A 22,367-nucleotide genomic window follows, 5' to 3' on the forward strand; every position below is an offset into this window, starting at 1 on the left:
CTGTATTTTTGTCTCGCTTTCTAGTGCAAATGTCAAAACATTTGGAAATCAAGGTAGTTTTATCTGAAAGGCAAATGTACTTGAAATAATAAGCAGTTTTATATCTTTTCCAACTGATCTGACTTAGTTTGCCTAAAACTGACCCAGAAAATTCTGAAAAGTCCAATTGACTTAAAACTCATATCTTTGCGCCAGACTGTCATACAGACTTAAGGTTGGGCTTATTTAACTCAGACTACCAATCTTCCAATCACTAATGACCTTTCAACTTACTAGCCACACTCTAGCAACCACTTATGGCACCCTAGCAACTGTCCCATAGACATTCATTGTAAAAAAAAAAAGCTGCCATTGACTTTACATTGGACATACTAACAACACCAATCTATACAAACAATATACTAGTTCATACTGGGAACATACTAACAAACATGCTATCATACTAGCAACATGCTAATTCATACTAAATTCATGCTAGCAACATACTATTTAATACCAGAACCATGCTAAAACATGCTAATTAATGCTAGAAACATGTAACAATATGCTAATTCATACTAGAACCATGCTAATTTATGTTAGCAACTGCCTAGCAACTACTCAAAACACCTTAACAACTGTCTAGCAATTGCCTAGCAACACCTTAGCAACTGCCTAGCAACAACACCTAGCAACCAACTAGCAATGGCTTAGCAACCGCTTAGAAACCAATCAGAACACCCTAGCAACCACCTTGCAATACCTTAGCAATGACCTAAAACACCTAAAACACCTAGCGATACCTTAGCAACCACCTAGCAATGCCTTAGCAACCACCTAGCAACCACTAAAAACACCCTATCAACCACCTAGCAACACCTTAGCAACCGCCAAGCAACACCTAAGCATCCACCTAGCAACACCTTAGCAACTGCCTAGCAACACCTCAGCAACTGCCTAGCAACACCTCAGCAACCGCCTAGCAACAGCTCAGCAACCACCTAGTAAAACCTTTGCAACCAACTAGCAATGCCTTAACAACCGCTTAGCAACCAATCAGCACAACCAAGCAACCACCTAGCAAGATCTTAGCAACTGCCTAGCAACACCTCACCAACTGTCTAGCAACAGCTTAACAACGACCCGGCAACACCTTAGAACCACCTAGAAATGCCTTAGCAATCACCTAGCAACCACTCATAACACCCTATTAACAACCTATCAACAGCTTAGCAACCACCTAGCAACACCTTAGCAACCACCTAGCAATGCCTTAGCATCCACCTAGCAACACCTTAGCTACTGCCAAGCAACAACTCAGCAACCGCCTTGCAACATCTCAGCAACCGCCAAGCAACAGCTCAGCAACCACCTAGGAAAACCTTTGCAATCAACTAGCAATGCCTTAGCAACCAATCAACACACCCAAGCAACCACCTAGCAACACCTTAGTAATGAACTAGAACATCTTATCAACCACCTAGCAAGACCTTAGCAACCACCTTGCAAGACCCTAGCAACTACTCATAAAACCTTATCAACCACCAAGCAATGCCTTAGCGACCACTTAGGACGTCCTAGCAACTGCATAACAAGGCCTTAGCAAGCACCTAGCAACCACTCAAAACACCCTAGCAACACCTTAGCAACCATTCAGAACACCCTATTAACTGTCTCGCAAGACCAACTGTCAACTGTTTCACACTTCTTAAAAAGTACTTGAATTATTTAAACTTTGAAACTGTTTTAAACTTGCAAACAAGGCTTTCTCAAGACACCATAAAGTTTGTCTACGAGCTTTGATTTTCTAGTCATTGTATTCTATAGTATTATAAGTCATTTCACTTTTAAATTGGATTTTGTGTGGTGCAGGAATGAACCTGGAAGAGTTCACAATTGGCTCCCTTTAGGTTTTACAAAAAGAGTCTTCTCATGATGATTAAATAAGTTCTTTGGTAACTCAACAATCCTTAAAAATGTTCTTCTATATCAAAATGCACGAACTCACAACCCTCTCTTATCTAGTGACATTAGAAACATATGCTTTATAAAATACACACAGCCAAATGTACATTTTCAGCATGGGTGTGTCTAAATTGCAGTTTACTACAGATGTTATTTGATTTATAAATTGAAAACCCCATAGGAAAATCTTGCCGCAATACACAACAATTCATTCTTCAGTCATCAGAGGTCATTTCTGCACCACTTTATTCATACTGGAAAACAAGACAGAAATATGTTTTTTTTTTCAATTTAACTCTCAGAAATTGAGCCAGATCATGAGTAACTTGCACCAAGGTGTGTCTATCCACTGTTAATTGATCTTCCTTCACTGATCATGTAGTATGTTTTGTTGAACTGTGACATCAGAGGCTTGGTTTGACTTGTTTCTGTGTCCTATTGCGTTTGCAGAAAGGGCAGAGTTTGAAGAGGCGACATTCTTCTCCAAGTCCTCCAAGCTCCCTGCGGTGGGCCCGTCCTGGGTTGTGGACACACCTCCTGATGGCAGTCCTGAGAGAAACCTGTCCAGCCTGCCGTCCTCCTTCACTGTACCCCAGGTGCCTCCAGCAGGCAAATGCACACCCTGTACGACACCCTGCTTGAGCAGTTGCAGCAGCTGTTCTACAGTACGTCCATCTTTTCTCCTTCTATGTGATTTTTCTGTTTTTATTTTCTTTTTGTATGGTATATTTTTTTTATAAAAATACATGTGAAAGGGTGGCAACAAAAAAACTCCAAAAGTATCAAATTTATTCATTTAAAAACACTATATTTTTATCTATGTACACTACCTGACAAAAGTTTTAGGAACAACAAATAATAACTTGACTTCTAGTTGAAGATTTGGTATCAGAAGTGGCTTATATGAAAGGCAAAGACCTCTAGATTACGCTTATTTAACCAAAGTTAAATATGATCATGCCTTGATTTTTAATTATTTAGTTAGGGCAGTAACATCTGTCTTTGTCTAGACAAAAGTCTTGTCACTTAAAAGAATTAATGTACAGTATAGAATATAAAGTCATGGTGCAGGGGAAAAAGAAGTAAGATTGTGTATGACTCCCATGAGCTTGGAGGACTGCATCCATACATCTCTGCAATGACTTTTTACGTCATCTGGAATGGCAAAGAACGCGTTCCTGCAGGACTCCCAGAGTTCATCAAGATTCTTTGGATTCATCTTCAATGCCTCCTCCTTCATCTTACCCCAGACATGCTCAATAATGTTCATATCTGGTAACTGGGCTGGCCAATCCTGGAGCTTCTGGACCTTCTTTGCTTTCAGAAACTTTGATGTGGAGGCTGAAGTATGAGAAGGAGCGCTAGCCTGCTGAAAAATTAGCCCTTTCCAGTGGTTTGTAATGTAATGGGAAACACAAATGTCTTGATACATATGGCTATTAATGTTGTCATTCACTCTGCAGATCTTTCGCACGCCCCCATACTGAATGTAACCCCAAAGCATGATTTTCTCTTCACCAAACTTGACTGATTTCTGTGAGAATCTTGGGTCTATGTGGGTTCCAGTAGGTCTTCTGCAGTATTTTCTGATGATTGCGATGCAGCTCAACAGATGATTCATCTGAAAAATCTACCTTCAGCCACTTTTCCAAATGAACTACTAGAGGTCAATTTATTATTATTATTATTAGCGTATATATCTGGGATCAACGACAAGACTTTTGTCAGATAATACTTTATGTATTGCTGAGCACCCAATTGAGACTGATGTGCATTCTTTTGAAAATGTTCATATTGTTTCATAAAAAAATATACATTTAATTTTCATGCCCATTTGTTATCTGCTCCCTGAAGCTGTCTCTTGAAGAAGTGTTGTTGTTGTAAATTTAACACTTAGTTAAAAATAAAGGGACAAAATATTACAGAATTTTCAACGAACCCTTGTGTGCTGTCACTCTGGGGTGATTATGAGTCTTAATTTGGCAACAACCTCTCTGTGTTTCAGCAAATAGTATGACTTTTGATGACAAATCTGACTTTGACACATATTTTGAGAAAATGCTTTAAAATTTTTTCAAAACCTCAGCAATACACTCTGGGCAAATTGACTACCCTTTCGTTATGTTAGTTGCAGTTTTTGCCCGATTGACTTCCATTATAACCACATTTTTTAATTGAAAACCATAACACCATATTATTGTGTATTCTATTTTATAATAATGTATGTTATTGATGATGATATTATATGTCACCTTTTCCCAATAAGGAAAACCACCAACATTCATTGCATTATTATATGGTGTCAAGGCTTTCAAAAATGTAAAAAATTTTGTTATAATGGAAGTCAATAGGAAAAAAAACTGCCATTTACATAATAAAAGGTAGTACATTAAACTACCCTTAGTACATTAGCCAGTCATTTATATGACAGTGCCATTTTCTTGTCCTTAAAAGGCAAACTTTCAAAAAAGGGTCTTTGGGTAACACTTTATTTTGATGGTCCATTTGAGTATTAGTAGACTGTTTGATTTAATATCATTTGATACTGCTCCTGCAACAGACATTTAACTGACTATAAGAAACTTTGCAAGTCAACTTTCACTAACCCTAACCCCAACCTAACAGTCTACTTATAATCTAATGAGAATTAGTTGGCATGTTGATGATGAAATGTTGAACTTAATTCAACAAACGGACCATTAAAATAAAGTGTGACCGGTCTTTGAAAATGACTAGTAAATGGACTAGGGAAAAGCTTAGAGGCAGATCCAGATGCAGTTGGTTTATTTAAATGAATCAAAAGCAAAACAAAAGCTAGAACAAAAGCAAACTCTTCTACATTATTTTTGATAATGAGCTGCAGGTGTGAGATGCAGTGGATTATGGGATGTATAGTCCAATTAAGTGGCAAATGTGATATGTAGAGTGCACTCTAGTGTGTTTGGTGCGCATTCTAGCTGGTGACCATCACAGCACAATTATTTTCTCTGTTTGAAAATTTCTAAATTAAAATGGTAGCAATTGTTAAATAATTTCGCAACCAAAGCAACAATGGTGGACTACAGGACTGACTGTTTGAGCATGGTTGCCAAGACATGTTTTTTTTACTAATTGACATCGCCAGAATGTTAATCAGTTTAAAAAAATGTTTCTGTCTGTATTCGAAACTTTTCAAAAAACAAATAGAAAAAAAAAACTTTCCAGTTTTTGTATTATGATTTTCATGCAAAAAAACACTTATGTTTTCTTATGTTAAATTAATACTTGCAATTTTCCTGAGTTCAATGCATATTAAAAGTTCTTCCAGTGCAATTAAAGAAGCTTCATGTTTGCATGCGATTCTGCACTATTGCTGTGTTTTAATCTTATGTAATATTATACTGTGGTTTAATGCTGTGTGATGTGTATGTCTGCAGCCTAACAGTCCAGTGGATTGCTGTGGCAGTGGAGAGTGGGATCTGAAGGTGGAGCTGACAGAGAAGCTCTTTGCCCCTGAATCTGGAGCAACCAATCCAACAGACTCCCAGGTGAGTGTGCCCAATACTTAAAACAATTTCATGCTTAATACTCTCATTAAAAAGTTAAAAAATGGGGGTTTCATGTGATGCCACAGAAGAACCGTTTTTTATTTCTCTATAAGTTATATCTTAAACATTATATTGTTTCAAGCTAATAAAATGACAAGAAAGGTCACTTTGTTAAACTGTAGAGTTGAATTTTCAACATCAAAAGTTGACAGAGCACAGATCAAGGTCCTTTAATGCAATTCACAACCAGAAATAAACAAAAAGCAGAAAATACGGAATCTGGTGATTGACATATTTTTTTGCAGTGTAAAGTACAGCACTGTTTAGGTAAGAGTGAACATTTTTTCCTAATGTGAAGTACATTAAAATGTAACATAATCTAATGTAATGCAATCTAAAGAACATTTTTACACTACAAAAGCCTTTTTGTGGATTTATAAGTTTCCATTGAAATGAAAGGTTCTTCGTTGAACCATCAATGCTAATAAAGAACCTTTTTTGAGAATGATATTGCTTTTTTATTTATGAATTGTTTAATAGTAGTTATTAGGAATAATGTGCAAAATGATAAAAACTGTAACAGACCGGATTTTAAAAATGCTAGCTTTAAATTCTGGCCAGTTTGTAGCTAAATTAGTGTGTGTGTTTACGTTTTGTCTGTGCAACTGCAAATATTGCATTAGGAATATTTGGAATACTGCAATAGTAAATATTCCTAATTAATAATACACAACTATCAAAAAGTAAGTACATTTTTTTAAGTAAGGGCCAAAAGTAAAAAATTTTCTGTTACAAAAATGGTAATCTCAGGCTGCTTTCACACGTACACTTTTGTTTCGGAACCTGTCTCGTTTGCCCATTTAACACGGTTTGTTTGGCATACGTGAAACCACCAATAGCTCTCGGATCCGCGCCAAATCAATCGCTCCAAGATCGCTTGAATGAGGTGATCTCAACTCGATTGAAACAAACTCTGGAGCAGATCGATGTCCGATTTGCAGTGTGAAAGCGAACTGCTCCAAGAGCAAAGAGCAACAATGTAACATTTGTCATCTCTGTTTCGGAACAACTGAATCGATTCACAGGTGTGACAGCACTCTTAAATTATAACATCTAAAACAAGTGCTTTAAAAAAACGAGAAAAGGTATTTAATTTCACCAAGTATCATTGCAACAAGCAGGAGAGGAGCATGTGTTATGGTTGATCACAGCTGGTTACTCATCTGTAATCATTAATAAGCCAATCAGATTATTCAGGATTAGCATTATTCCCTCATCTTCGTTTTTTGAAGATTCCCCTCATCCACCTCATCTCCCCCTTTTCCTCCTTTACCAGGGGGAGCTCTCGAGGACTACCTCATCTCGTACCCCCTCACATGCTCGTTGACCAGGAGGGAGCCCAGGGCTCAATTATCTACGGACTCAGGGTTCTCTCCTGCGACAGCATGCCAAACCTGCTATTATTATCAAGTCATATCTAAGTGTTGAAATCTCACAATACTTGAGTGATGAACTTATGAAAATATAATTGTAGAAATTGCAGGTTATCCCTTTGTACTTTAAAAGATTATTTAAATTGTTCAAAGTCAACTGTAAAAACATGTCTGATATAACAAAAACTGTATATTTCAAATAAACACTGTTTTGTTAACCTTTTATTTATTAAAGCACCCTGAAAAAGTCAGCAATATTATATATTATATGATAACTAAAGTAAACAAATTTCATGAGCACAAATCGGCATATTAGAATGATTTCTGAAGCTTCATATAGACCATTTTGAGGAACGTAAACAAAAACAATGCTGCCAGAGTATTTCCTGCTTTACATTTTTATTCTCTACAGCTTCCGAGAATCCAAAAAGGGCCACATATTGAGAAATAATGTTATGATGGCTGTTATAACATGAAGTTATGATTGAATTGCCTCTTGTTACAGTTATGAAATAGTTTGCTAGCAAGCAGGAAATGTTCAGGGAATGTTCACCACATTGAAATGGTCTATAACGCTGAATAATACTGGAAAAAAATGTCATGTGTTTATGACCAAATAAATGCATCTTTCTTGAGCATATGCTCCGTACTTAAAAAGCATGTAAACCAACTTTTTTTGGCAAATCTTTTAACAGTAGATTATAATAATAATAATACATATTATTCAGCTCTTTCTCCTCAACCTCAGACATCCTTACTGGATTATTTAAACCCATTTGTTCTTAGAAAAAACATTGCTATTACGTATCTTGATCTCATCAACTGCCCTAAGTAAATATTTGCTTGACTGTGTGCAGTTGAACCTGAGTGATCTGGACCTGGAGACTCTCGCTCCATACATCCCAATGGACGGCGAGGACTTCCAGCTGCACCCTATATGTCTGGAGGAGCCGGTGCCTGATGCAGGTCCAGGCCTGAGCGCAGCCGTCCAGCACAGCTTCAGCAGCGTGGCCGACCTCTTCCAGCCCCTAGGTCAATATCCACCTTACATCAAAAACAGACCTAGCACATGTCCAGACTCAACTCACATACAACCCTACCAAACCACGCCAAACATTCCGCTCTCTTCAGAAAAGCAAAGACAGAGTCTTCATTGGCCCCCTGATCAACTTTCACAGTATGAAAACACAAATGTTGGCTGCATGGATGACAGAAACACAGGAGGTCCAGGACAAACGTGCAATTTCAATGTTCCACCACCACACCAAAGGTCAGTAGAGTTTATTCCCTTACACGTGCGTTTGATTTTGCAATGTATCAACTTGGGGGCAATGATTAACTAGATTAACTGTCAGAAGCAATTGCTCAGCCGCTGCGAGAAAGCAAAGGTGAAATGCAGTTTCTGAAATGTTTTGTTGTTATGATTTGTTTTCTGTCGGCTGTGTTTGGAAACCTGTCTTTTTAAAGCTGTAAATGACTGAAAATATGCAAAAAGTCTGGACCAAACGCAAATCAGCTTGCAAATTGGTTGAAAAAAGTACATCAGTTGCAAATTATCGTGCAAATATGTTGTTGTCCAAACATTTTGACTTGACTTGATTCCTGGTGGCTGTGTTTGGGAGTGAAGCCAACTCTTTTCAGTGTAAACACAGCTATAAGTGACTGAATACATGCAAACCCTCTAGACCAGTAACAAATTAGCTTGGAGATGGGTGCAAAATAGAACATAGTTTGCAAATTAGTGTGCAGATATGTTTTTGCCGATACGCATTATTAACGCTAAATGATGTCTTGTCACTTTAAATAAAGAAAACATCTGATCTCTGGCTTTTCAGATGTTTTTTATGTTTGATGTTTGAACAAATTTAAATGTAAAAGTTTTGTTTACAGAAACTTTTCTTTATTTTAAAATTAAGCTTGATAATATAAAGACTGTGTAAGTAATAATATAAAGACTTGATAATATAAAGTCAATTACAAAAAAAAGTGTGGTAACACTTTAGTTTAAGCATCAATTCTCACTATTAACTATTAGCTTATTATTAAAATATTGACTGTTAATTAGTACTGTTTATAAAGTTCATATTCTGCATGATCTTATTCAACATCCATACCCAATACCTAAACTCAACTACTACCTTACTAACTTGTAATAAGCAGCTAATTGGAAGTTTATTGAGACAAAAGTTAATGGTTTATTAATAGCAATAATGGTGGCTTAAAATGAAGTTTGACTAAAATTGCTTTTATACATCCATGGAAGGCAAAATAATTTCAAATAGAGCAGGAGAAGTCGATTTGAACTTGTGCGGTGAAGGTTAAAAAGAATTTATGTAAATATAATGTTAGTGCATTTGAACACTCATTGTCATTTTCAAGAAACCTGTCTGAAATTATTCACGCTTTATGACATGGTGCGTTATCCTGCTGGAAGTAGCCATCAGAAGTTGGGTACTCTGTGGTCATAAAAGGATGAACATGGTCTGTACCATTGCTCAGCTAAGCTGTTGGTTGACACGATGCTCAATTGGTACTAATGGGCCCAAAGTGTGCCAAGGAAATATCCCCAACACCATTACACCACCACCACCTGCCAAAACCGTTGATACAAGGCAAGATGGATCCAAGCTTTCATGTTGTTGATGCCAAATTCTGATTCTATTATCCAAATTGAGCCTGTGCGAATTGTAGCCTCAGTTTCCTGTTCTTAGCTAACAGGAATGGCACCCGTTGTGGTCTTCTGCTGCTGTAGCCTATCCATATCAAGCTTGGACATGTGTTTAGAGATACTCTTCTGCATACCTACAGTAGGTTGTAACGAGTGGTTATTTGAGTTACTGTTGCCTTTCTATCAGTTGGAACCAGTCTGGCCATTCTCCTCTGATCTCTTCCATCAACAAGGCATTTGCGCCCACAGAACTGCCGCTCACTAGATATTTTCTCTTTTTCAGACCATTCTCTGTAAACTCTTGAGATGGTTGTGCGTGAAAATCCCAGTATAACAGCAGCTTCTGAAATACTCAGAGTAGCCCATCTGGCACCAACAACCAAGCCACTTTCAAAGTAACTTAAATCACTTTTCTTTCCCATTCTGAAGCTCGGTTTAAACTGCAGCAGATCGTCTTGACCGTGCCTACGAGTCTAAATGCAAGTTGCTGCTATGTGATTGGCTGATTAAAAATTAGCGTTAAAAAGCAGTTGGACGTGTACCTAATAAAGTGGCCAGTGAGTGGACTTGAAACTTTCTGTGGTTGTGTAACTTTTTTATGTATAACCTGTGTGATCACGTTTCCACACATACTCACAGTTGTTTACATGATCACATGAAATGAATAAAATGTTCCAAAACAACATCTAATGTATTTCAGATGGGTTTCAAATTATTCCATCTGTAATTTGAAGTGCAGTTCAGTCTTGAATTTATTGTTTCCTGCTGTTTTCAGATTTTTCGAGAACTTCACCCCAGTACAGAAAGGCATGAGTTTAGGACAGAGAGCTCTCCTGAACAACTTTAAACGGAAGAGGCAATCAGAGTTCCCTTTATCCTGCTCTTTCTCCGATATTCCAAAGGTAAGCACTCAAAGTAGATTAAGGAAAACGAGTAAAGTTCAAATGCCGATGTCAAATACAAACTGTAAAATGAACGTGTGTTCAGCAGGTGGTCGCTCCCCACAAGTCTACAGATGGAATGCGAAAAAGGATGAAGCCGATGAATGATGACAGCTGTGCTTTCTCTGTCAGAAAGTCTCTCAGCACGAGTGTCCTCACAGGTACAGCGATTTCTCCATCTCTCTCTGACATCTTTAGCTGATTCTGCTTTTACCATAATTTACATGCTCCTTTTTTGACAGATAAATTTCCATGTATGCAAAGTGGATTGGTTGATCCTCAAGCCTGCAGTCGGTCTGTCAAAGGGTGTCCAGAGGATCTAAAACAGCACTGCACAGACTCATTCTGCTCTAACAGTAGCAGACAGTACAACATGATGCCATCACGCAAACACACAGGTCAGTCTCCAGCTCCTACAGTACAAACTAAAACATAACTGATATTTCTGTTTTTATCATTTCTGATGTATCAGTGAATCCACCCTTGGCAGGGATGTCAAAACTACTGACTTTGGTACCAATTGGTACTGCTATAACATTTGAACGCTGCTAAATAGAATCTTAAACAAGCTGAGTGGCAATTTTGTTCACATGCTCAATAGATATGATGCCATCCAGCGAAGCCTTTACCCTGATACATCCCAGCGGGCACCTTGATGTCAAAACACCAACAAATTGACATCAAGCATGCAATGTGTCACAGTCACCAGCAATCCAGCCTGTGCAGATCGATGAAGAACTACAAATCCAGTCATGCACTGCTGACACGCACCTGTTCCTCATTCCATTGATTACAGAGAGTCTTCTGTTATGTGAAGGGGATGCGTACAAAGGAGTGTGGATCCAAATGCATGGTTATTCAACAGAATGGTTAGGCAAGCAATGATCAACACAGGGGCAAGCAGATGTATAAAGGCAAATCCAGAGTCTTGGTCAAAAAACAGACAGATGGTCAAAAGGAAGGCAGCAGACAGGAAAAAAAACAATACAACACGCGGTAATGTTCACAGGACAGTTTAACAAGACTCAGCACTGACGTGTGTGTGTGTGTGTGTGTGTGTCTGTGTGCTGTTTAAATAGCATCTTATTTGGGAGCAGCTCCCAGCCGTGTGTGTGTAATCAGTCAAATGAGGAACAAGTGTGTGAGAGCGATGCATGACTGGAAAAAGAATGTAGTTCTTCAATGATTTGCACAGGCTGGATCGCTGGTGACCTTGACACAATGCAAGAAATGCAAATCAATTTTGATGTCAAAACATTAACGGCTATTTGACATCCAAAATGTATGTTCTTTTGACCACATTATAATGACATATAAAGTGTTCTAATATAAGAAAAATTTTGTTTTTGTAAAAGCTAGGTATTTGGTATGCCTACAAATAAACTACCTTGATGTCAAAACGGCATTAAATTGACATCTGACATTAAATACTTACTCCCAGGGTTGTTTATATCAAAGTTAATATTTAGTAACACAATGTTGGTCTTTCGTAAAATCTAATTTTTACGAGGTGGGTCATTAGCCCAACACTCAACCCCCAACCTGAAAGACCATAACATCTAACATTAGCATAAAAAAATTCATCAAAACTGATTACAGAACTGGTGTTTCAGTTTTTTTTAAATGTTGTTTTCATGTCAATGTGCCCTCTGGAATGGACTGTGGAGAGTTAGAAAGCCGCATCTATTTGAGAATCTGTGTATAAGTAGATATGTGAGCAATCCACTCCCACCTCTGTCTATCTATGTAAACGCTCAGTGAAGAGGGTCAAGCGGTGATCATTGTAAACCGTAAATACTTCTGACATCCCTTAATCTTGGCACCAGCAAAGAAATGATTTACCAAAATGCAAAAATTATCAACTTTTCACACAACCTTATACTTACTTACTCCCAGGGCTGTTTATATCAAAGTTGATATGTAGCCACACCATGTTGGTGTTTCATAAGATCTAATGTTTAAGTGGGTCATTAGATCAACGCTTAACCTCCAAACTGGAGGACCAAGCAATCTTTTACCAGCACAAAATATATTACTGTATATGGCCTGTTTGTTTGTTTTAGGCCAATAATGATAACATCAAAAAATAAGCCTTTTTTAAGCTTAATAAAATGTGCATCACTATTAAAATGAAACTTAAAATTTAAAATGTGTATACTTTAAGCAAACGCCTTAATGTTATCAATGGCATTTAGATGAACATAAAAAATATATAATGCACTTTTCCTTTTGAAAGCTAAATAAATAAAAAAAAATTACAACAGTGAGAAAACAGCAGTAAAGAAAGCATCTGATAAGAAGGGAATGTTTGTAAAGGTCTTACAGTTCAGCACTCCACATCACATTCATTATTATGTAGCTCTTTTTATACACTTTTTATAGTAATGCATTACTGAAAAGCAAGCAACATTCCAGTAGTAAACAAGAGAAAACATCACTTGAACTTCAATTTTTTATAATTGGCTCTCTCTCATGTGGTTTCAAACCTCTATGGATTTTTTTTTTTTTTTGTTAAACACAAAAGATATTTTGGAAAATGCTGGTTGCTAGGACTCATCGACTTCCAAAGATTCATAGTATGGAAGTCAACATGTCCCAGCAGCCAGCAAAATATCTTCTTTTGTGTTCAACAGAAGAAAGAAACTTTGTTTTGAACAAGTGAAGAGTGAGTAAATGATGATAAAATATTTATTCTAGGTTGTTTAATGTTCTTACTTATGGAAATTAACAAGGTGTAGCCTCAGAACCACACCTACCTATTATATAATCATCATGGACCAATGGTGGTTTAGAGGCGTTTACCAGCTAAAGCAAACATTTCTGTAAAATGGAAGTTTTTAAGCTGTTACCAACTCCTGAAAATAACTTTTTGATTTTGTCTAAAATGACGCCACAATTTTCCCCCAAATAGATTTAGATTTATCTATATGACATTTGACTTACAGTTCTCTTTTATTGTTGACAGGCATGATAAGTCAACTGCTGGCTCCGTCCTTTGACTCATACTGTCTGCCAGAGCTGACGCGATATGACTGTGAGGTAAACATGCCTCTACAAGGAAACCTGCATCTGCTTCAAGGCAGTGACCTGCTGAGAGCCCTAGACCAGTCCACATAAGCTGTCCATTCACCCTCTTCATCCAGTCTTTATGCCTGTATTATCAGCCTCATTTAGACTCATTTGTACATTTTCCTTTAAGACGTGTAATATTTTAATATATAAATCTGATTGTTACTTGTTTCAAATGTGTTCAGATGTACCTCATTATCTCAGACACTAATATTGTATTGTGCCTTCAGAAGCGAAGTGCTTTTAACATTTATGGTCAGATTTGCTCTTATATGAATATCCACTAACTAGAACATGTAAAATATATACAGTTGAAGTCAGAATTATTAGCCCCCTTATATTTTTCCCCAATTTCTGTTTAAGAGAAATAAGATTTTTTAAACATATTTCTAAACATAAAAGTTTTAATAACTCATTTCTAATAACGGATTTATTTTATCTTTGGCACAATGAAAGTACATAATATTTTACTAGATATTTTTCAAGATACTAGAATTCAGCTTAAAGTGACATTTAAAAGCGTACTTGGTTATTAGGTTAACTAAGCAAGTTATGGCAATTGGGAAAGTCATTGTATAACGATGGTTTGTTCAGTGGTTCCCAAATTGGGGGTCACAGGACAATGTAATGGGGTTGCTTGGTGATTTCTAAAAGTCAAATAATTAAACTGTTATTAAACTGTTAGAATAAGCCTACCATATTTTATCCATAACTCTGACAGAAGTTAAGAAGATAAAAATAGTAGTCAATAGTTACAAAACATGCCCATAGCCAGGGGGGTTCTGGTGGTTCAAACGACCCACCCCACATGGCCAAAACGTCCAGAACTTGTCCTTTTAATTATTTTATGTAATTTAAAAATATGTATATTTTATAATAACGTGTCATTTTAAACAACCATGGCCAGTAATTCGAATGCCAAGGAGCCTCAAAGCCACATTAATGTGATGCGAGTCGCCATTTTAGTGCCACAAAAGCAGGCAGCAGTGTTATTGTCTGCACTGGTACTGCAAAAAGCATGCAGATGATTCCAGAAGACAAGCTAATCTAGCACAAAATATTTCATAAAATGTCACCAAAATGCTGTAAACTTCTTAATCAAATACAAAATGTGGGGGAAAAAACAAAAAAAGGTCAGCTTAAGAGAAAAAGAACCCCTGAGGTTAATTAATAAATGACTATAAAATTATATGGCTGTTAGATTGTTGTATTTTTTCTGTTGTCAATATGCTCGTTTACAGTGCTCAGCATAATTGAGTACAGCCCATTTTGAAAATGAATATTTTCATCCATTTCTCAGTGAATCCAGGCAATGTATTTTGGTGCATTTAAACAAAACAGATTTATTAAACAGATATATTTATTTAAATAATAGTTTAGTCACCAAAATATTAAGAATAAAAAATACAAATAAATTCAAGCTGATTATTGCAAAATAAAAAAAAAATAAAAAAATAAAAATTTTATTTCTCTTTTTTGCTTCTCTTGATTTTTCATGTTTTTAAAACTTGTATTTAATATTTTTCTATAACATAAATTCGGGTGTACTTGTTTTTGGACAGTTATCGCAAGTTATTTTGTTTGATAAGCTCCAGATTTGGCTTCAGTCTTGACTAATCTAATATATATGCACACACATAATGTTGTATAGCTTCCTTTTAAAAATATGAATTTAAAAGATCATATTCATATTCAGAATACTCATATATGATGAGCACTGTATATACCATAGGACTTATTGTTTGCATAACGTTTGTATATTTACAACCACCTCTGAATTTGGGTGTCGCGAGTCACTGGCATTGTTATTTTGGGGGTCACAGGCTAAAAAGTTTGGGAACCCCTGCTGTAGACAATAAAATAATTTTGTTCTATCCAAAACAAATAAGACTAAGAAAAAATATTATAGGAAATACTGTGAAAAAAAATCTTTTCTCTGTTAAACATCATTTGGGAAATATTTGAAAAAAAAATATTCACAGGAGGGCTAATAATATTGATTGCAACTGTATATAAAATGGTAGTTGCATTTGTAACTTATTCATTCAGCTTGAAATATTGAAATACTGCCTTTGTGTAAATCAACTCTTTTGACGAAAACATTGCCCTATAAATATTCGCTCTGAAACTGTACCAGCAACAAATGTGGCGTAAAACTGTGTAGCTGTTTTTCTTTGTCAGCTTTCTGACAAAGATAATTCATAATGATAGAACGCTGTATTAAATGTATACTTTCTGTTATCTTAAGCACTTTATTTTAAAAGATGCAAATGGAGGACCAAACTGAAAAACTGAGCATCTTGGCCATTTTTAAGTGTGGGGGGCTGTCCATCACTAAACCATCATTTACAACAGAGGTTCTCAATCCCAGTGTCCTGTAGATTTTAGCTCCAATCTGAATCACACACACCTGGGCTAGCTAATCAAGCTCTTACTGTAAAACCCGAAATGTTAAGTTAACTCAAACAGTTTGAGAGAACCGATTGCAGCAAACCATTTAGGTTCAAAAACTAGTCCTAATGAGTACTGTGAACTTAATCCATTTGAGTAAATAAAGCAATTTGAGCACAGTAAGTAAATGAATAGAACTCAAACCAACTGAGTACTGTAAAACCCAATAAGTTAAGTCAACTTAAGTCAACCATCTGAGGAAACCGATTGCTACAAACCATTTGAGTTCAAAAAACGAATCTATATGAGTACAGTGAACTTACTCCATTTAAGTAATGAGGTATTTATTTACCTTATTACCTTCAACACTGAGTGCAAAACTCTTTTGTGAAATGCGTAGAATTAATTTTCAGTCAATTTTGAGTTAACTACACTCATTTGATTTGATAAAGCTGACTGTTGGGTTTTTACAGCTTTCCAAAAACATCCTTGAAGGTGTGTTGAGGCAAGTTGGAGCTAAAATCGGCAGGACACCAGAGTTTGAGATCCGCTGCTGTGAAATATAGTCTTTATTTGAAAACTGAGTTGTAAATTCAAAAATTATTTTCATATACAAACATATCTATTGCGTCTACATTAGATGAGGTCAGAGTTTTATGCTTTGTATCTCTGTAACACGTAACAAATGTTTGTATTTGGTGTTCAGAAGTGCCTTGGTACTCTGTTTTGTCTGCCTTGTTGTGGACAGAGATGAACCTGTAGCTTTCTCTTTTACAGTCCATATCTAATATATATATATATATGTGGTATTTCAAGGTTAATAGATTTTATATCAATATTTGTGTGAAGCGTATCACCTTCTGATGATGCTCTGGGGTTGTTGTGTGTTTCTTAACAAAATATATAAAGCTGATTTATCTCATCACTTCTGAAAGAGTCTGTGATTGATTCATCTCAGAATAGTCGCTTAAAGTAACAAGCATTTGTATTACAGTCGTTTTTGTTGTATTAAGTTATACAAAAGAATGCATTATGTCAAAAAGAATATTAAAACATACAGTAAATGGTGCTACTTGCAAATTATCAGCCTTTTTCCTGATTATTTTAGATTTTTTTCTGGCCCCACTGGCTGCAGTGTAAAAATAAAGAAAAAAGAAAATGACTATTATATTTTCTATCAAAATGAGTTTTGCTTGATTGATTTATTACAATGAAAATGTTTTTTTGAATATGAAATATGTAAATATAGTTTTTTATCAGCACATTAGGTCAACATAATCCACTCTTAATTAAATTCACACCAGCAAACTGACATTATCATTACACCTTATGCACAAACTTCAGCTTAGTTGGGAGTTCAAGAATGTCCAAGCAAGCCAAAAGAAATGTCAGGAGATGCAGAAAATTAACTTGTTTGTAATGACATAACAATTAAGCTACAGGAACATTCCGATCCTGGCCTCTGTATCCCACAAGACCACGATACTGCTGGCCGCAAACAAATGTGTAGCGCCAAAACACACAAATGACCTTATAAGGAGTAAATATTTAAACACTGGACAGGCATACACTTCCTATCTAATGCTACTGGGAGTTGAAGAAACCCGAGAGCATTGATTAAATAAAAATATACATGCTGCATGACATTTTCATGTGGTTTGGGGATTAACACAAGAATTAAACGAGAGCATCTGATTTCTTAAATTAGTTTTATTTGTTTTAACAGCAACCTGATGTTGAAAGACTGCTGCATAGAATAAAAGAAACATTAAATTGTTCTGTGGAATGCCATTTTAACATTTTATCTAACATACTATATTTATTTATTTTGTATCTATATTCATTCTACTAGTATTTTATTTATTTCATAATAAATAGATTACTAATATAATACCATACAGCTTATTGTACTAGATATTGTTAATTATTATGCTAGTATGAATTCATTTGGCATTATTAAATAATAGTACAATATCTAGTAAATAAATATAGTAATATTTCATTATTGACTATTCTACATAGTTATTTCTACGTAATGATTAGCAACCAATGTATATTCAATAGACAATAAACATTTAGTAAACACTTATTTAAAATGTTACAAAGATTTATAACTGAACTCAACTGGGGCCATTCTGACTAGTCAAAACATAAGGCAAATTGAAAGTAGAAAAAAACAGTATCTAATAAATAAATGAACATACAATATTTTATGTTTTGTTAGGTCAACTTCATTTCATTTGTAAATATACAATTTTTTTTGTCATTCAGTGGTGCAACATCCAAAAAAGTTGGTACAGGAGTAATTTAAGATTAGTAATCAGGTAAATGGGTTAAAAAATTATGTGATTTGAAACAGGTGATGCCAACATGTGATTGTAATTATGATTTGGTACAAAAGCAGCATCCAAGAAAGGTCTAGTCCTTTAGGAGCTAAGATGGGCTGAGGTTCACCAGTTTGCCAACAAATACGTGAGAAAATTATTATAAAAACAATGTTCCTTAAAGAAAGATAGGCAGACATTTGGATATTTCACCAACAGTGCATAACATAAGTAAAAGGTTCAAGGAGTGTGGAGGAATTTCAGTGCATAAAGCACAAGGGTGCAAGCCTAAGTTGAACAACCGTGAAGCCCTCAGACGGCACTGCATCAAGAATCATCATTCCCCTTTAGGGCTATCACCTCTTGGGCTCAGGACTACTTTGGCAAACCTTTGTCAAGTACCACAATGTACAGTTACATCCACAAATGCCAGTGAAAACTTAACTGTGCCAAAAGGAAGCCCTATGTTAACAGTGTCCAGAAGTGTCATCAACTTCTCTGGGCTCGGAGGCATCTGGTATGAACCATCACATAAAGGAAATGTGTGCTGTGGTTAGATGAGTCAGTATTTCAGGCATTTTTGGGAGAATTGGACGCAGTGTACCTCAAACCAAAAAAGAAAAGGATCATCCAGACTGTTACAAGTCAGAAAACCATTGTCTGTCATGGTGTGGGATTGCATCAGGGCTCTTGGCAAAGGTAACTTGCACTTCTGTGATGACAACATTAATGCTAAAATACATAGAGATTTTGGGGCACAATATGCTGCCTTTCTTCTAAGCATATTTTAACAGGACATTGCAAAACCACATTCTGCACAAATTACAAAGTCCTGGTTGCGAAGTGAGAGGATCCAGGTACTTGACTGGCCTACCTGCAGTCCCGACCTGTCTCCAATAGAGAATATCTGGTGAATTTTGAAGCACAAAATGTGACAACAAAGTCACATAATTGATATCTAACTTCTACATGATTGATATCCTATTATTATTGGGAACTATTATTTTTCTCTGATTTTGTGAATAATTTATGGTTAGAGTTGGGTTTAGGGGTAGGGATTAGGTATGGATTATGTTTTGAACAAGAATGACGTTCCAGGATCATAGATTAATTTGGGATTGCATCGTACTTTCGTACTTCGTACATTGCAAAGTAAATAACAAGCATATACAAATATATACATGTATACCTTTCACAAATTGAGTACAAATTATTCATAAGAGAGTAGTTGAAATCTCAATGACAGGTCCCCAAAGAAGTAAATGGCTAAGACTGAAAACTAGTAACTAGTAACAATGGATAAGTTGTCATTATTAAAATACGTAAAAGAAAGAGGGTGACATGGTGGCTCAGTGGTTAGCACTGTCATCTCACAGCAAGAAGGTCACTGGTTCGAGTCCCGGCTGGGGCAATTGGCATTTCTGTGTGGAGTTTGCATGTTCTCCACGTGTTCGTGTGGGTTTCCCCCACAGTCCAAAGACATGCGGTACAAATTAACTGAATCAACTAAATTGGCAGTAGTGTATGTGTGTGAATGAGTGTGTATGGATGTTTCCTAGTACTGGGTTGCAGCTGGAAGGGCATCTGCTGTGTAAAACATATGCTGGATAAGTTGGCAGTTCACTATGCTGTGACGACCCCTGATAAATAAAGGGACTATGCCGAAGGAAAATGAATGAATGAGGTACTTGCAAAAGAATATTAACTGGTGTCTAATAAAATTGTTTTAGGGTGTTTGGAAAGGCTGATAGTATCTAGTACTAAGTACTAGCATTATAAACAATACACGAATCTATCAAGTTTTTAATGTAAAATATACTACACTGTCTACATTTACATTTAGACATTTAGCAGACACTTTCGTCCAAAGCAACTTACAACTAAAGAAGCATTCAGCAATTCAACAAAAACAGGCAACAAACACAAAAGGTGCTAATGATACACACCACATAAGGAACTGTTAGTGCTCAGAGAATTAAATGCTTAGAGAAAGGAGGGGGGGGGGGGGGGGGGGTTTAGAGGCGGTTTGTCAACCCGAGTCATGTGTGAACCATATTTCATTATAAATACCTATTTTTGTAGGTATAACGTGATTGTAAGAAAGTTTCTGGTGCAAATGTGCAAAACAAAGTGTTGGTTAAAGTGTCAGAGAGATGAAAAATTGTGTTTTCTACGTGTGGTTTGTCAAGCCCACTCACCTGTGTGAGGCACACTTGGAAATGCATATTGTTTTGAAGTTGTTGTGTTGTGGGGCGAGGTCTTTGTTCACAGATGTTCACTTTTGTTCACCTGTTTCGTTCACAGAGGTCTAAAAAAGAAAAAAAGTACCATTAGTATAAAGTAAAAACTAATACTGCTACCAATGGAAAGAAGTAGGAGTATAATTTATACATATAACATTAAAATGGCTTGCTGTAACTGGACTGTTTTTTAAGTTAGACCAGATAGTGTTTGTTTAGTTATGCCACATCAGCAATTAGATAAGAGTGTACTTTTCATTTGTATTCAAACAATGTTGTTCTCTGAGAAACAAGAAACTGCAATATAAAACACCTTTGTTACTGTTGAAATGCTTTTCAATGATGGCTGTGTGTTTTCAGCTATGCTGAAAACCACAAAAGAAGGCATTGTGTGCATGCGTATCTAAGAAGGGAAATGGAAATATTATCATCATTTTAATCCAAACTGATTGCAACTACACTGGCAGACTTTCAGAGAGGAAGTTTCTACAATGAGATGTGGTTAAATGTGAGGGATTTTGTTTAATATTATTGTGCATGTGAAGTCAGCAGTATGTATCCAGTAATTGTTCGAGTGTGACAAAAGAGGTTTCATAATGTAAATCGTGTCACAGACGCAATCTGTCACTGAATTGGGGTCAAATGTAAATATTATGTAACCAGATTTTTGTGTTTCTTGGTAATCTCTACAACTAGTAATCAATATAAGCTGGGTAAACAATGTAAATCCTACATGTTTATATAAAACATCTTGCCAAAACACAGCAACTTTCCCTGCGGCTTAAGAAAACCAGGTAGCCATTTATTTAAGGTTGTCCTTGTTAAATATGTTCAATGTATTTGCTATGGTAATTACACTTATTTATGCATAATACATGTCATTAACCCTCATCCTATCACTACCATATAGTAAGTACTTGATGTAGTTAACTGATGTTTCCCAGTTGTTAAAAATAGTCACACTGTTAGATAAAATTAAATAAAGTGTAACTAAAAATATTTAATGTGAAGGTGCTGCATGTATGTTTTTAACTCTTCTAAAGCATAAATATACCATAATATGTTTGCAGATATTTAAGAAACGTGCTAAGCGAGCATGTTTTGCTCTCAAAGTTTGCGTCTGTGACTGAAATGCGAACTCCGGTGGACAGTAACAGCCCCAAAATGAGAGGCAGATTCAGAGCTCCACATGAGGTGGTTATTAATTAGCAAATAATATAAATATTACAAACGTAAACATTAGATAAGTAGGTTACATTGTAACCCCGTGTCCTAACACGCTATGTGATTTACAGTGATAAGCAATTTGAATGGTTGCACTAGACCAAACTTGATAGAATTTTAAAGCCTCTAGCCATTCAGAAGCATAATGTTACTGCACTGCACTCCAGGGAAATGGTAAGTTTTACAATCTATTTAACATTATTATATGTACACGATGAATAATTGATATTTGTTAACTTGGCTTGCAATGAGTCTGTTATAAAGTTCAATTTCGAACGGTTTACATTATTTTTAAGATCTGAGGTGAACTATCTGCAGCTGTTATTAGTAACATGGCAAAAAATGTCATGTAAAATGGCATTCAAACTCAAATTATTAGCATTTAACACTGAATAAAGCATATGAGAAGTACCTGAGTTGATCATTGTCATTTATCATGTTTTTCAGCTGCAAGAAATATATGCCGTTGCTAAAATAGAAATTTCAGGTGTTTGTTAGGACAAAAACTCCTTTTATCATGGAAAATGTTTCTTTTATCGTGTGCCGTTGGTTTTAGTTGAAAAACGGTTTAAATCAGCCTGATAGTCAGCAACCTGCGCTTGCGTT

General features: G+C 36.0%; 1 protein-coding gene across 7 annotated transcripts in view; it reads left to right on the forward strand.

The window, feature by feature from the left end:
* epas1a (endothelial PAS domain protein 1a) overlaps positions 1 to 16,898 on the forward strand; it is a 53,466-nt gene extending 36,568 nt beyond the window's left edge. For 2 of the 7 annotated variants that reach the window (XM_087276386.1, XM_087276388.1), the window contains 8 exons: positions 2,395 to 2,609; positions 5,361 to 5,471; positions 7,762 to 7,936; positions 8,036 to 8,174; positions 10,348 to 10,474; positions 10,563 to 10,674; positions 10,756 to 10,911; positions 13,479 to 16,898. In XM_087276386.1, coding sequence (XP_087132512.1) covers positions 2,395 to 2,609; positions 5,361 to 5,471; positions 7,762 to 7,936; positions 8,036 to 8,174; positions 10,348 to 10,474; positions 10,563 to 10,674; positions 10,756 to 10,911; positions 13,479 to 13,630 — 1,187 coding nt within the window. In that variant the 3' untranslated portion in view covers positions 13,631 to 16,898. Of the gene's footprint in view, positions 1 to 2,394; positions 2,610 to 5,360; positions 5,472 to 7,761; positions 8,175 to 10,347; positions 10,475 to 10,559; positions 10,675 to 10,755; positions 10,912 to 13,478 lie in introns of all 7 variants that reach the window. The other 5 variants (XM_087276382.1, XM_087276384.1, XM_087276383.1 and 2 more) reach the window with 3 other exon arrangements.
* The last annotated feature ends 5,469 nt before the right edge of the window (positions 16,899 to 22,367 follow it).

This window comes from Danio rerio, chromosome 12 (assembly GCF_052040795.2).
Source record: "Danio rerio strain M-AB ecotype USA chromosome 12, GRCz13ab, whole genome shotgun sequence".
Taxonomy (NCBI): Eukaryota; Metazoa; Chordata; class Actinopteri; order Cypriniformes; family Danionidae; genus Danio; species Danio rerio.